Source organism: Bos indicus, chromosome 1, assembly GCF_029378745.1.
Source record: "Bos indicus isolate NIAB-ARS_2022 breed Sahiwal x Tharparkar chromosome 1, NIAB-ARS_B.indTharparkar_mat_pri_1.0, whole genome shotgun sequence".
Lineage (NCBI taxonomy): Eukaryota > Metazoa > Chordata > Mammalia > Artiodactyla > Bovidae > Bos > Bos indicus.
The window spans coordinates 117965052-117981780 of NC_091760.1; the positions used below are offsets into that span (position 1 = coordinate 117965052).

Below are 16729 nucleotides of genomic sequence, written 5' to 3' on the forward strand. Positions count from 1 at the left end.
GGTCCTCTGTATCTGTTGATTCTGCTGTTATTACCAACCCAATGTTGACCTGATGAAAATTCAAAGGTTTTGTATGTTATACTAAACTGGCAGCTGTACCTCAGAACCCAAGAAGGTAGCCTTCTGCCACAGCAGTGGAACTTTCAGGGTATTCAGGGCAATCATTACAAGTATAAGATTTTCCTCTTACAAAATTCCTGTCATACTTATGTTCCAAACTAAGATAAGTAGAAGATCCCAAAAGAGTTGCTATAGACTGAATGTCTGTGTACCCCGACCCCAAATTCATACACTGAAACTTACTTCTTAATGGTATTTGGAGTGGCTTTGGGGAGGTAATTAGGTCAAGAAGGCAGAGCCTTTATGAATGGGATTAGTGCCCTCATGAAATAAGCCCCCCAGAGCTCCCCTGTCTCTTTTGCCATGTGAGGACATGGTGTAGAATGACTGTCTATAAACCAGGAAGCTGGTGCTCACCAGACACTGAATCTGCTGGTGCCTTGATCTTGGAATTGCCAGCCTCCAGAACTGTAATAAATAAATTTCCGTTGGCTACCACCCAGTCTTGGAGTAGGAAATGGCAACCACTCCAGTATTCCTGCCTGGATGATTCCATGGACAGAAGAGCCTGGCGGCTGCAGTCCATGGGATCACAAGGAGCTGAACACCACTGAGAACTGAGCGTGCACCCAATCTATGCTATTTGTGTTACAGGAGCCAGAATGGACTAAGACAGGGAGCAAAACTCCCACTTAACCCTCACTCTTTCACGCAGATTAACCCAAAATCTCAGGAAGCAACACTGACAGAAAAGTCACTGTGAAAAGTGCCATGTCTTTCTTTCTCAAGTAGCATTCACTTTCGTGATTTTCAATTACTGGTTTTAATATGATTCTGGAGAAGCAAAATCTGAGTCAAATTAATCAACTCCTTTTCAACATGCATATGTTCTCATTCTAAATAAAGAACACTTTAAAAACAAAAATCCACAGTGGTCTATGATCCCGTTTATACAACACTCTTGAAATGACAAAGTATCATGATAGAGAACAGATCAGTGGATGCCAAGGGTTACAGGTGGATGGAGGCTCCAACCAGAAAAGGGTGACAGAGTAGTCCTTTGTGGTGATGGAGCAGTTCTATATTCTGATAGTGGTGGTGACATGAATCTGCACATGTGGTAAAATACATGCATGCACAAACAAGTAAAATCCAAATAGGACAGCAGTTTAGTGAATACTACCATACCAGTATCAATTTCCTGGTTCTGACAATACACTATAGTTATATAAGATATTATCATTGAGGAAAGTTAGGTGAGGGATACACAGGAACTCTCTTGACTCTTTTTGCAACTTCCTGTCTTAATTTACTTCAAAATAAAAAGGCTTTTTAAAAGCCCATCATTTTTCAGTAATATTTCATTTACAATATTCTAAGAAATGAAACCAATCAAAAGTCTGCCAACATTCTGCAAGAATGGATTTGCTTGGGAATACCAAACAAAAGTGTTAAATTAAAAATCACATTGACCAAGAATTTCTGTACTAAGATAAAAACATATTCTGCAAGATAAAAGTACATATTAAAATTATTGCAGATGGTGATTGCAGCCATGAAATTAAAAGACGCTTACTCCTTGGAAGGAAAGTTATGTCCAACCTAGATAGCATATTCAAAAGCAGAGATATTACTTTGCTAACAAAGGTCCGTCTAGTCAAGGCTATGTTTTTTCCCGTGGTCATGTATGGATGTGAGAGTTGGACTATGAAGAAAGCTGAGTGCCGAAGAATTGATGCTTTTGAACTGTGGTGTTAGAGAAGACTCTTGCGGGCCCCTTGGACTGCAGGAGATCCAACCAGTCCATCCTAAAGGAGACCAGTCCTGGGTGTTCATTGGAAGGACTGATGCTGAAGCTGAAACTCCAGTAATTTGGCCACCTCATGCGAGGAGTGACTCATTGGAAAAGACCCTGACGGTGGGAGAGATTGGGGGCAGGAGGAGAAGGAGACGACAGAGGATGAGATGTCTGAATGGCATCATCGACTCGATGCACATGAGTTTGGGTGAATTCCGGGAGTTGGTGATGGACAGGTAGGCCTCGCGTGTTGCGATTTATGGGGTCGCAAAGAGTCGGACATGACTGAGCGACTGAACCGAACTGAAAGCTACTTTATGCACTAATGATACAGTTGGTTCCCATTAAATTAGACAACTTCTTTATACATGATGCTTTACAGTAGATATGTCTATTCTAGGGGAAGTAAATATCAATTATATTCATCATAAAAATCATAATGAGTCATTATAGCTTTGTTCATACATGTAAACCACTATTTAAAACAAATATTTTATTATATATTTCCCTACACAGAAATACAACTATAAGAAAGTGCTGTAAAAAATTTTGGAACCACTAAGATATACTACTGATATTAAACTGTATTATCAGTTTGAACAACTTCCACAAATTTGAATACACAGATATACAAAGTTTATCAGATGAAATGCAAAATCAGGTTCATAACAGAACATAAACTGCATTATAAATTAATAAAAGCAAAAATAAATATGGACTCAAAACAAACTCTTTTCAATAACCGAAACAATCTTTTTCTACATGACTTTCTAATGAGGAATTCATTTTAATTGGAAGTGACTAAATGTAAAACAATGAGTAAAGTGTGGGGATAGCTTAATATAGTGTATTGACATGATTCCTTATTTTTAATGATTTTTCCCTTTAATCAAAAAAGGATCAACATGTTCTATAAAAAAAGAAAAATCAAGAATACAAATGGTTCTTTTCATTAAAGCAACAAATAAACAACAAAGTTCCACAAAAAATTACTGTTTAAAAACAATAATTATGTTAAATACTGTGCCTATATAGTATATTTTAAAAACTTACTAGCCTTTCTAGATACGTACCATTCATTGCTCTAGGCCTGAGTTAATAAGTGAAGACTATGAGGCTCAACGAAAATTGGCCCTAGGTCTGGGATACAGTGATATCATATTATTTCCAATCCTTGTACCCACGGAAGTATATATCAATTTAGGAAAATGACTCAATCTTGATTATCTCAATGGCCTCAAGTAGGCAAGCTGACTGAACAACATGAGCTTCATGTAAGGGTTATTGTTCTTTTATGGCCAAGCATCCTGGACCCCCTTTACAGGAGACCTTAGTTTTCCTTTGAGAAATACCCAGGGGTGAGAATAATTTGGTTCTGGTGATCCGATTAAAAACTGACTAATTTAGGACTTCCCTGGTGGCACAGTGAATAAGAATCCACCTGCCACAGCAATGGAGACAGAGAAGAGATGTGTGGTCACAGGTGTGGGAGGGGTGGGACCAATGGCGAGAGTAGCATGGAGACATATACACTACCATATGTAAAACAGACAGCAGGGGGGCTTTGCTGTATGACTCGGGGAACTCAAATCAGGGCTCTGTGACAAACTAGAGGGGTGGGATGGAGTGGGAGATGGGAGGGAGGTTCTGGAGGGAGGGGACACATGTATACCTACGGCTGATTCATGCTGATGTATGGCAGAAACCAACACAATATTATAAAGCAGTCATCCTTCAATTAAAAATTAATTAATTAAAAAACCAAACAGAAAAAAAAATCCTGAGAGTTCTCATCACAAGAGAAAAAATTTTCATTTCCTTAAATTGCATATGAGAAACTTATTGTGATAATTATTTATTGAAAGAAGTCAAATCATTATGCTATACACCTTAACCTTATATGTGCTGTCTGTCAATTCTCTCTCAATAAAACTGGGAGAACAACAAAAAGAATCCACCTACCAATACATGAACTTCCTGATGTTCAAGCTGGTTTTAGAAAAGGCAGAGGAACCAGAGATCAAATTGCCAACATCTGCTGGATCATGGAAAAAGCAAGAGAGTTCCAGAAAAACATCTATTTCTGCTTTATTGACTATGCCAAAGCCTTTGACTGTGTGGATCACAATAAACTGTGGAAAATTGTGAAAGAGATGGGAATACCAGACCACCTGATCTGCCTCTTGAGAAATTTGTATGCAGGTCAGGAAGCAACAGTTAGAACTGGACATGGAACAACAGACTGGTTCCAAATAGGAAAAGGAGTTCGTCAAGGCTGTATATTGTCTCCCTGTTTATTTAACTTCTATGCAGAGTACATCATGAGAAATGCTGGGCTGGAAGAAACACAAGCTGGAATCAAGATTGCCGGGAGAAATATCAATAACCTCAGATATGCAGATGACACCACCCTTATGGCAGAAAGTGAAGAGGAACTCAAAAGCCTCTTGATGAAAGTGAAAGTGAAAGCGGAGAGTGAAAAAGCTGGCTTAAAGCTCAACATTCAGAAAACTAAGATCATGGCATCCGGTCCCATCACTTCATGGGAAATAGATGGGGAAACAGTGGAAACAGTGTCAGACTTTATTTTTCTGGGCTCCAAAATCACTGCAGATGGTGACTGCAGCCATGAAATTAAAAGACGCTTACTCCTTGGAAGGAAAGTTATGACCAACCTAGATAGCATATTCAAAAGCAGAGACATTACTTTGCCAACAAAGGTTCGTCTAGTCAAGGCTATGGTTTTTCCTGTGGTCATGTATGGATGTGAGAGTTGGACTGTGAAGAAGGCTGAGCGCCGAAGAATTGATGCTTTTGAACTGTGGTGTTGGAGAAGACTCTTGAGAGTCCCTTGGACTGCAAGGAGATCCAACCAGTCCATTCTGAAGGAGATCAGCCCTGGGATTTCTTTGGGAGGAATGACGCTAAAGCTGAAACTCCAGTACTTTGGCCACCTCATGCGAAGAACTGACTCATTGGAAAAGACTCTGATGCTGGGAGGGATTGGGGGCAGGAGGAGAAGGGGACGACAGAGGATGAGATGGCTGGATGGCATCACTGACTTGATGGATGTGAGTCTGAGTGAACTCCGGGAATTGGTGATGGACAGGGAGGCCTGGCGTGCTGCGATTCATGGGGTCGCAAAGAGTCGGACACGACTGAGCGACTGATCTGATCTGATCTGACCAATACATGGGACATGGGTTCAATCCCTGGTTCAGGAAGATTCCACATGTCCTGGAGCAACTAAGCCTGTGTGCCACAACTACTGAAGCCCAGGCACCTAGAGCCTGTGCTCTGCAACAAGAGAAGCCACCGCAACCAGACAAAGCCTGTGAAAAGCCACGACCCAGCGCATCCAAAAATAAATAAATACATGGGGGAAAAAAAAGACTCTTAAAAAAAAAATAAATAAATCTGACTAATTAAATGGCGAACAAGAGCCAAGTCAACTCAAAGACAGCCAACCTTAACACAGGCACAGATGTGCACTTTCCTTAGGGGCTGCTGAGCTGGCTGAATGTAAACCTGGAGATCCCAGTTCAAACATTAGCCTGAGAATAAATTTAACCTGAAAGAAAGCAAGAGCTTAGGGATGAAGAAAAACAGATTTTTGGAGTCATGAGAATACCCGAATGTAACAGTAAAAGCTTTCAGGTACATGAGTTTTTTTTTTTAATCCTTTCACTTGTTTTAGCTTTCTGTCATTTCCAGTGAAAAATAATAACTAATACAATTTACTAGGTAATCTTAAGTTAAAACCATTAACAACTCCTAAATCCCATAAATTTAAACAAGATTTTGGAAGTAAAAGGATCCATTGTTGACTGAAATACCTATTCTCAGAATGTTTAAAAGATTAATCAGTATGTTCCAATGCAAGAAAAAATGAAACATGGGGTTGAATGATTGAATATAATTCTGACTTTGCCAATTTGTAATGTGAATCTCACCACTTAATTTCTCTGAGCTGCTATAAATATGAGAATATAATGAGAAGACTGACTGATAACTCTTAAGCTCTTGATTTTAACTTAAGTCCTTGATTTTAAGCATTGTAAGAAAACTGTCACTCTTGGTTAGTCTGAGTACAAATAAAGGGGTTATCTTTCATTACTTTATTTTTCCATTAAATATTTAGTGTCTCTTGTATACCAGGCATTGTATCTGGTATTGAGAAGACAGGGATGAATAAGACTCTGTCTCTGCCATTAAGGAGTTCACAGTCTACCAGGGGAGAAAAGCATCTGAACAAGTAGATAATCATCCTATGTGATGAATGAAAAGAAAAAAAAAAAGTATATACAAGGTACAAAAACAGTCTGAGGAAAGATTGACTATCTGGGAAGATTAAGGAAAGCCTTCATAAAGTAATGACGTCTAAAATAAAATTAAAAAGATAAAAAGAAGTCAGCCAAATCAAGAGAAAGAGGATAGTGTTAGACTAAGGAAACACGTGGCTCAAGGGTTTTAAAGTTCAATATTGATGAAGAACAAAATAGGATGAGGTTGCAAGGAGTAAAATGAATGACAAGAGCTATTCAAAAGATTATAAAGGGTTCCACATGCTGTGCTCAACAGCAAAGAATTTACCCTGTAAGCAGTTACTATAAGGATTTTAAAAGGGAAAAGATAAAATGATTACATACAAAAATGTATTAATTTTTAAAGTTCAAAAAAGCATTCAGCATTCCTAAATTGTAAGTAACATACAGGCTACCTTTGTGAAATTAGAGAAATAAATTCATTTAGTTAGGTAATTATGCTTTTAGGCAGTACCTGCCTGGCAAGGTATCTAACAAATCAGTCAGTATTTGACAAACGTTTGATGAAAGAACTGTGGTAGCCACACTGAATATGAATGAGCCTGGTGCTTAACACTGACAACAAAGATCTCCAAATGCAGAATGGCAAAAGGTGCAAAAGTTTTTTAAGGTTCCTTTCAAGTCTCAGGGGGAAGTAACCCCTTTCCTCAATGGCTTCTTTTTCCTCTACATGTTAAGTTATTGGTAACTTAATTTAAGCCTTCTTTTCTCTCCCAACTCCCCTCTCCTTACTAGAAGCTCATATATGAGACTCCAGCCACTACTCTAATCCAGAGTCATCGCCGATATTATCTAAGAGAAAGTTTATTATCTTCTGTAACATTATAAACTATGCCTCGGCTTCAAAACCTCAGGAATCACATAATGTTCTAATGTTGCTACTTTGTAATGCTCATTGCTACTCCTCTAGACCACACTCTCATCTACTTAAAACTTACACTAGCACAGCTCCACTCAGTCCCACAAACTGCATTAAAGCAAAGAGAATAGGATTTGTCATTAGTTAAATTTCGGTGTATTTAACATGCGCGGTTACTCTAGTATTAACAGACTTTCCTTTTACAGAGTTAAATGACTTCACACTGTCAACAGGGCCTGTCACCTGGTAAGCGTTAGAGTACCACCGGTATTGCAGACCCAGGTTAACAAATTCCACTGGCACTCTGTTCTTACGCCCCTTTCGCTATTCCCGTAGAACCTGAAGTGTTAGGAAAGAATGATGGATGGGCAAAAGCGGGGGGCGGGATGCTGGACCCTCGATGCTAGGGCCTAACTTCCGATTGCCACGCTACATCAAGAAATCCAAAAGGCCCTCCGGCTCTACCGCAATCCACAAAAAAAGGCGGATCTGACGCCAAGGCTTCTCGTGTGGTGCCCAAGGTCAAAGACAGAAAAAACTCTGCTCTAAAGAAATAGTCCCTCGCTCGTTCAGAACTCACCTGTCAGGAGTGGCGTGGACGGCGCCATCTTGTCCCGGAAAGAGAAACTCAGATACTTGGGTCAGAGTTCACGAGGGCCGAACCCGGCCCCAACACGTCTCCTCCGGCGTGGAGACGGCGAACTTGTGTTTCCTAGGTCATGAGCCTCGGGACCAATTCACTTCCGGTCGGAGCGAGACGCTAAAAAGACCTCGAACGCGCGCACGCGCAACTTTGGGGCCGCGCTTTACGGTGCGTGGAGGGGCAGGGCTAGGGTCGGTGCGCCGGACTTCACCCTCCCTCTCCGTCTTCCTCAGCAGGCGGAGCCTGCACTTCCGCGGGGCGGGGCCAGTCCAGTGCTGACGTTGGCAGCGGATCCCGAAGCAGTTTGAGGCGACGGGCTGCTGCACTGTCTCGTTGTTGCGTTGTGTTCGTTTCCTTCCTCTTACATTCCACGCTCCCGGCGGCGGCCAGAGCGGCAGCGCGAGACTATTCTGGCGGCCTGCTCTGCACCTCCCGCGCGCCCGCCTCGCTCGGCCGGACAGTCCGGCGTCGTCAGTCGGCCCGCGCCCCGCTAGGGTTCAGACCCGGAGCCCGCCTCGCCCAGGCCCAGTGGTCGGAGCTAGCGCCCCGCCTGAGAGCCCCCTCGCTCTGGCGGCGCGGCCACCGGGAGCGGAGCGTCGGTCGCAGCGGCCCGAGAAGAAGCGAGCGAGCGAGACCGAGGGGGTGGCCGGGGCAGGTGGTGGCGCCGCGAAGATGGTTGCCAAGCAGCGGATCCGTATGGCCAACGAGAAGCACAGCAAGAATATCACCCAGCGCGGCAACGTCGCCAAGACCTCGGTAAGGGAAGAGCGGGCGCCTCTCTCCGTTCCGCAGCCGGTTCTGAGGCCCGGGAGCCAGGGCCGCGTCGAGCTCTCTTCCCCAGGCTCCGGCCCGAGGCCGCGAGCTGGACCTAAGTTGGGAGCTTAAAAGATGGGTGCGGGATCTGGTCAACTCGGGAACGCGGGAGAGACCTGTGACGTGCGGGTACCCGGCCACCTGGCCCGGGGTGCGGGCGGTGAGAGCCCGGGCTCAGGGCGGGTTTTTTGCATTGCAAACCGCGGATTTTCCATTTTGCAGAGAAATGCTCCTGAAGAGAAGGCGTCTGTAGGACCCTGGTTATTGGCTCTCTTCATTTTTGTTGTTTGTGGTTCTGGTAAGTGTTTTGGGGTCGACCGTCGGGTTGGGTGTTGGATGACGGGTTTGGGGATGACGTGGTGACCCATGAGTGGTGAGTCCTACCCGCGTAGTTCTCAACCCACCTGCCGGGAGATCCATATAATTTTCTTTCGTCCGAACCAAATTACTTGCCCCACATATGTACAGAGGGTGGTGCTCTAGAAACTTCTCCCCGTTTGATTTGCGCTCACAGGAGAACAGAAAAGGGGGTCAGGTCCTTAGTAATTATCGAGTTGAAAAACATTAGATCAAAACAAAAAATACACCTCCCAGAATGAGAATGTAGAATGTTAAGCAACTTTTGCGAAAGAGAAGCTTGTGAATTTCACGTTCATGGAATTATTCGAACTTAATCTAACGTGTTCCAAAATCTAATGTCTTTAAGTCAAAATTGGTTATGTTTTATAAAATAAAGCTAGTACAAGGAATTAATCCACTGTAGAGGAATTTGTACCTGATTGTCAATTTAATGTGTGAGACAAATGTTTTTAGTTTAATGAAAGAAATGTTTGGCATATGGTAGGAAGAATTAGTTGTCAGGGCAGACTGCTGTTCGAGTGGTAGACTCTTGTCTCTGCGAATGGATTATAGAATGTCTTTCCTCTCTTCATTTATTATCTTAGTATGCAGGCTCTTAATATGGAAATAACGTGTTTCTGCTTTCCTTGTCCTGACATTTTAAAGTCACTGGAGGTTTCTTTTAACCATTTCCCTTTGTCTGTCTCCTGGACGTTGGCGAAGCTTTCCTGATAAATGGCCAAGAGCCAAGCAGTTTATGTAACGTAAAGATAATTGAATTTCAGCTTCCTAAGAATGAGGAAATATGCATATATTACAGGTCAAGTACACCTGATATTTAGGGTTAAACCAAAATACTTGTATGCTAGAAAAACCTGTTCACTTTGGTACTTTAATTTCTTTCTTAAAAATCACTCCTTATATGATAACTCTTAGACATTTAGACATAAAATTCAGGAAAGCTAAGGCATAGAAAAGTAATTGTATTATCACAGTAGGCTTGTCTTCATAATACTTCAAGTTACATAGTATTTGCAAGTAATTGTCAGGGTGTTCTTGGATTCTTGAACTACTTTAACACTTGTCAGTTGCCAGGCCTGTTTTATTCAAAGCATGTTTTAATTTTTGCTCTTTCTTTTTACAGCAATTTTCCAGATTATTCAAAGTATCAGGATGGGCATGTGAAGTGACTGACCTTAAGATGTTTCCATTCTCCTGTGAATTTTAACTTGAACTCATTCCTGATGTTTGGTATCCTGGTTAAAAACAATTCAGTAAAGCATCCTGCCTCAGAATGACTGTTCATATCATCCTTCATGTGTCATTCCAAGGTTTCTTCACAAGTCATTCCGAGTTTTCTAGTCCATACCACAGTGCCTTGCAAAAGCACCACATGAATAAAGCAATAAAATTTGATTGTTAAGCTACAGTAGTGGACCCTACTTATTCAGTCAGTAAAGAGTAAGTTTTTGGTTTTTTTTAAATGTGGTTATTAGAACAAGATATAGAATAGAAAATTAGATCAAATCTATGTAGACAGGGTCTAGATTTTGTTAGCCCAAATGTGTAAATGCAGTTAGCTTAATTTAAAATTTGGAATCCTACAGTTTTTATATAGCTAGGCACTTTATTACTATTTCTTGAATTGAAAGCACACTCCCACAGAGGGTCGTGTAACTGTCCTGTAATAAGGTACTTACAAATGGAACAACTACACGGCTAGCCTAGTTTTCCCACAATCTTTTAGCACCTAAAATTTTTTAAAAGCTTCTAAATGCCCGATATAAAGGGAGATGCTTACACCCACAATGTCTATTTTAACATTATTATTTCTATTACACTACCTTGGATTGTGCATGAGTGAATATACTAACCGAGGATGCCCTAAGAAAACAACTTGGTTGAGCATTTTATAACTTAATCACTTCAGTTTCACTAAAAGTAGCCATGGTGGAGTAAAGTCAGGGAAGGTTTTTTAATATCACTGTTGATTTCACCAGAATTACTTTAATATATCAAAGGGGTCTATTATGGTGAACAACATTTTAGGGGAAAATACTACTAAAAATGGATGCCTCACCAGGACATACTATTGAGTCCAGTGTGCCATAAGACATCTTAGCATGTTGATAGCACTTTTAATACCAAAAAGGCACATCAACTGAAAAGTTACACTTAGTTTGGAAATGCTTTTCTTGATTTATGGTTAAAATTCTGTTAGGATACTAGATATATCAGACTCAAGTGTCATTGGGAATTAAATGGATTTACTGATAAGAATCAGTCCTTAGTCTTCCCTTTGTTATATGGTTTTACAGGTTATGATTGATCAGACTTTGTTTTTACTAATGGTAAGGGTGAGTGATAAGGCAGGTTTGAGGTTTACTGGTACTGTTGAAAATTTCAAGTATTGGCTATTTAAATACTTAGCCCTAAGGTTGATGAAAAAAGCCTGAGAGGTGTCTGTGTGTTAATGAATTGGAGAGAAAGCTGCTTGTTTGCTTTGTTGATTGCCTCAGGATATCTCTTTAAAATAAGCTGTTTTAAGAGGAGCAGAAGGGAAATCTACTACCTAGTCTATACAGTAAGAACCTCAAAGCTTCTGATAGCCCTAAGTATGGGGGAGAGTGAGCGAGAGGAGTGGTTAGGATGGTCCTTGACTGCTCTGGAATAGGAAAGGAATCCGCTGACCTTGGTCCAGCACGTTTTTATCTGCATTGTTAACCTGCCTTTCTCACCCAGGAAATCAACCCCTGTGTTTGTTTCCCTCTTGGTTAACTAATTCTATTTTATTGTACCTTTAAAAATGAAATTTATTGTTCTAAATTCATAGCAGGTGCCTTAGTCTTTGCTTTTGAGTCAAACTATTCCATATCTCCATATCAGAATTTCCCTTTGGTTTACTATAGATAGTTGGCTTTAAAACATTTGAGTTTTTTTTTTTAACAATGTCTATTAATTTGATTGTTAAATTGCCATAGTGAGCAATCATTTTACACATGTAAAGTTGCATTCCCTTTGTATTTCATATGTAATTACCAATTGGGTGCATTTTATATTAAGGATGGATTATGCATGTTTGGGTCAATGAAAGCTATGTCTTATTTGATTTACCCTTTAAAAATAAAGATCCCTGAATAGTTGATGTTTTCTAAAAGGAAATGATTTTGTAGAGTTCTTAATCTGAGTATACTTTTTATAGTTAATAGAAGATGATTTTAAGGAACGCCTGGTATGTTGTACTTGAGTTAGAAGAAATAGTACCCAGAGGCACAAATTTTAAGGTTAATAACTGGTAATAGGTACTAAGAAAAATATATAAAAGCACAATGAGTTAAATACTTTCCCAGGTGGAATTTACCTTCACCTCATTATTTGAGTCTGGTACAAGGAAAAAGCACAGTTTTTTTGATCTCCCTTTCCCAGTTGAATTTTATATGTCACCTAATGTTGAGTACAATGTAGAGAATAAATACTTTATTGGGGTGGTCTGCATTATCCAATTACTCTTTTGTAATTTAGCTATAACATATCAAGGAGTTGTCAATGACTTCATTTTATCTGTTGGATTGTATATAATGTTGCTCAAAGTAATTAAGTGGGTTTCCAAAATAAGTGAAGATTTTCATTGTAACAGGATGCATTGTAATAGACTTTTATTTACATTAAAGAAGTGTATATATTCAACCGCAAGGCCATGGCTCTTCTCACTGAGGTTCCTGGAGTTTTGGCACATGGGAGATTCCACAACAAAATTTTATTATGCTTTAACATCTCTAAAATTTAGGATATCATCAAATTTTCCACGTGGAAATTGTCTTGAAGTTTGGTTTAACTTTACCTACCTTTTTAGTTTCTTGTCATTTTAGATGCAAACCACAACTTTTAAGAGATAGGAGTTCAGTTCAGTAGCAAATATTACGACACTCCCTCAGAGAATCCTTTCCTGTCTGAACAGTCCCACTCTGCTTGTATTACTATATCTTCAAGTTGAGTTAGAACAGAAATGTCTGAATTTGGACAGAGTTCTAATGAGCAATAAAAGGCTAGAAATTAACTTGAAGGGAAAAATTCCACTGTCTGAACTTACATAATTCAAAGTAAATTCATATATATCACAGAATCTTAAAGATAGAAATAACATGGGAAATTTAGCACAACTGCCTCAATTTACAGATAAGAAAATTCATTTATTCAGAGGTAACTTAGGTGCCAGCTCTGGAAATAGAGCTGTGAATACAGAGTCCCAGCACTCAGATGTCTTCCAGTCAAGTGTGTGAGTCACTCAGTCATGTCCAACTCTTTGTGACCCCATAAACTGTAGCTGTCCATGGGATTCTCCAGGCAAGAATACTGGAGTGGGTTGCTATTTCCTTCTCTGGGGATCTTCCTGACTCGGGGATTGAACCTGGGCTGCTCACTTCGCAGGTAGATTATTTACTATCTCAGCCACCAGAGAAGCCAGTAGTAAGGAAAAAATGCAATGAAAACAACCGTAATTGTGATAGGTATTTCAAAAGAAAAGTAAAACCAGATAAATGGAGTCTTTGCCCTCATGGGGCCAGTTGAGGTAGAATAGAAACTAGAGCCAAGGTTTCCTGGCTCACTAAGCCATCTAGAAACCATAGGACTGATTGCAATACATCCACACAGGACACTTCTGTTTTCATGAACTTTTTGCTTCTGCTTTTAGAAAAGCTCAATTTTTTTTTTTTTTTTTTTTGGCTATGCTGGGTCGTCATTGCTATGCATGCTTTTTTCTAGTTGTGGGAAGCAGGGGCTACTCTCCAGTTGCTGTGCTTGGGCTTGTCGTTGCCATGGCTTCTCTTGTGGAGCACAGGCTATAGGGCACCCAGACGTCAGTAGTTGCAGCTCCTGGCTTCAGAGCACAGGCTCAGTAGTTGCGGTGCATGGGCTTAGTTGCTCCATGGCATGTAGGATCTTCGGGATTGAACCTGTGTCTCCTGCACTGGGCAGGCAGATTCTTTACCACTGAGTCATCTGGGAAGCCCCTAAATTTTTTTTTCCTCTTGCCAATTGAAAGAAAAAGAGAATTTGTCCTTTTATGGATGCAATTTCTTTTGAAAATGAATTTGTGTCAAATTTACTATTAGTGTTTCCTGTACCTCATGAAATTAACAAAGATGAAATCAGTAATGTTATTCACTATAACATATTTAAGGGTACATTTTTTTTAAAGTAGTTTTGCTAACACTTTGTTTAAATTTTTTAATCTGTGATGTTGAAAAAATTTTTTTGTTAGCCCAATAGTCAAAAAAGATACATGCTCTCCACAGATACAAGGTTCAGTGAACAATGCGTGTGTGACTTACTTTCCTATATACAAATTTCCACTTTGGGATGAAGATAGAACTTAATCTGCACATTTTAATAATTAAAGCTATGATTTCAGTATGCTCAAATGGGTTAGTAACAGGTTTTTCTTTTTTTCTTACTTAGGGAGAAAGTCAAACAGGAGAATGAGAATAATTTATTTTGGAGCTAAAAGGAACTCTTCAAATGATCTTTATTATCCCCCTTTATTTACACTTGAGGAAATTATGGCCTAGAGAAGTTATCTTTCTCATCATCAACAAACCAGGAGCAGAGCAAGGATTAGAAAACTGGACTTGGGGTGACCAAACTGGCTCTTTATTATGCTGAATGCCAAGAAATTATAATTCTTTAGGAATCTCTCCTTTTACCTTAGAAGATTATATGTTAATTTCATGAACCCCCTTGAGTGAGTGATAAAGGTAAGATCTGGGGATTAACTAAACTTCAATGGCTTCCTACTGCCATTGGAATGAACTAACTCTTTAACTATGATTTTTAGGCCAGTTCATAACATGGCCCAACCTTCCTTTTCAGCCTTGTGACACATAATCTTCCTTTCAGAGACTTGTTCTTGCTCCATGAGTACTTTCATTTTTCAGATACCTTGTGCTATTTTTTTTTAATGCTTCCTTCATTTATATAATTCATTAAGATTCTTGTACCATAGTTTTTCAGATTCAGCATTCCAGACATGGCAATGAATTATTTTCCTTTATGTGGAAAAAGAACAAACAGAATTGATCTTAAATACAGATATAAAATGGCCATTTGCTTACACACTTTGACCTGAGGGAGGTTACAAAAGCAAAAACAAAAAGTATTCTTTAACTCCTGGTTTTTGGCTCACAATTTTTATCATTTTGAGTACCGTCTTCTCCCTGGAGTCCTGTTAAGATTGTATGTACATGTAAGGCTCATTATATTATCCAGGTTCAGTGTACATGAGTTCTATTGTATGACTTTTATTTTGACTGGGGTAATTGGATTAAAATCATTTTTTTCTTCTAGAAAGAAGGATGAACTCTGAGAGAAAACTAATCCCTATATACAAGCATACCTCAGAGATACTGTGGTACACTTCGTGGCTACCACAATAAAGTGAATATTGCAATAAAGCAAGTCACAGGAACTTTTTGATTTCCCAGTACATATAAAAGTTATGTTTATACTACACTATAGTCTGTTGTGTAAAGTAGTAGTGTGTCTGAAAAACAATGAATATACCTTAATTTAAAAAATATTGCTGAAAAATGCTATCATCTGACAATGCAGGGTTGTCACAAACCCTCAATTAGTTTTAAAAAAAGCACTATCTGCCTAGACTTTCTATACTCTATTGCCCTTCCTCCAGATACTGCATTTTTAAATAAAGGTTGAAGCAACCCGTGTTGACCGTAAGCACCATTTTCCAACAGCATTTGCTCACTTTACTAAATAATTTTTCTTCCAGGCATATTAAATTGGCATAAAGCATTGTGTAAGTTTGATTTAAGATCCCCTTAATGGATCACAGCCTTGTTATGTTAAAGAGGCTTGTGTAAACAATGGAATGATCTTGGTTCGTTTCCAAGACAAACCATTCAACATCACAGTAATAAAGTCTATGCCTCAACTACTAATGCTGAAGAAGCTGAAGATGACTGGTTCTATGAAGACCTTATAAGACCTTCTAGAAGTAACACCAAATATGTCCTTTTCATCTTAGGGGATTGGAATGTAAAAGTAGGAAGTTGAGATACCTAAAGTAACAGGCAGTTTTGGCTTTGAAGTACAAAATGAACAGGGCAAAGGCTAACAGTTTTGTCAAGAGAACACACTGGTCATAGAAAACACCCTTTTCCAACAACACAAACGACAACTATATATGGACATCACCAGATGGTCAATACAGAAATCGGATTGATTTTATTCTTTGCAGCCGAATGGAGAAGCTCTGTACTGTCAGCAAAAACAAGAATGGGAGCTCACTATGGTTCAGATCGTGAGCTTCTTATTGCAAAATTCAGGCTTAAATTGAAATTTTAATTTCCTAGTGGGAAAACCACTAGGCCATTTAGATATGACCTAAATCAAATCCTTTATGATTATACAGTGGAGGTGATGAATAGATTTGAAGGATTAGATCTGGTAGACAGAGTGCCTGAAGAATTATGGACGGAGGTTTGGAACTTTGTACAGAAGGGAGTAACCAAAACTATCCCAAAAAAAGAAGTGCAAGAAAGCAATGGTTGCCTGAGGATGTTTTACAATTAGATGAGAAAAGAAGAGAAGAAAAAGCAATGGAGAAAGGGAAATATACCCAACTGAATGCAGAGTTCCAGACAATAGCAAGGAGAGATAAGAAAGCCTTCTTAAGTGAATACAAAAAAGTAGAGGAAAACAATAGAATGGGAAATACAGCTATCTCAAGAAAATTGGGGATATCAAAGAACATTTCATGCAAGGATGGGCACAAAAAAGGACAGAAATTATAAGGACCTAACAGAAACAAAAAGAGGTGGCAAGAATACATACAAGAACCACACACAAAAAAGCTTTTAATGACCCAGATAACC

The 16729-nt window shown here is 39.5% G+C and overlaps 2 protein-coding genes across 3 annotated transcripts in view; one reads left to right on the plus strand and one right to left on the minus strand.

Annotated features, from left to right (window-relative positions):
* Positions 1-7781, minus strand: part of EIF2A (eukaryotic translation initiation factor 2A) — a 41861-nt gene extending 34080 nt beyond the window's left edge. The window contains exon 1 of one of the 2 annotated variants that reach the window (XM_019960869.2): positions 7623-7781. In XM_019960869.2, the coding sequence (XP_019816428.1) occupies positions 7623-7650 (28 nt within the window). In that variant the 5' untranslated portion in view covers positions 7651-7781. The remainder of the gene's footprint in view (positions 1-7622) is intronic. The other variant, XM_070793211.1, reaches the window with a different exon arrangement.
* A 185-nt stretch (positions 7782-7966) lies between these two features.
* On the plus strand, positions 7967-12524 carry SERP1 (stress associated endoplasmic reticulum protein 1). Its single transcript, XM_019960880.2, has 3 exons — positions 7967-8441; positions 8721-8796; positions 9982-12524. Exons 1-3 carry the CDS (start codon positions 8358-8360, stop codon positions 10020-10022), a joined length of 201 nt encoding a protein of 66 aa, XP_019816439.1. The 5' UTR covers positions 7967-8357; the 3' UTR covers positions 10023-12524.
* Positions 12525-16729: the final 4205 nt, after the last annotated feature.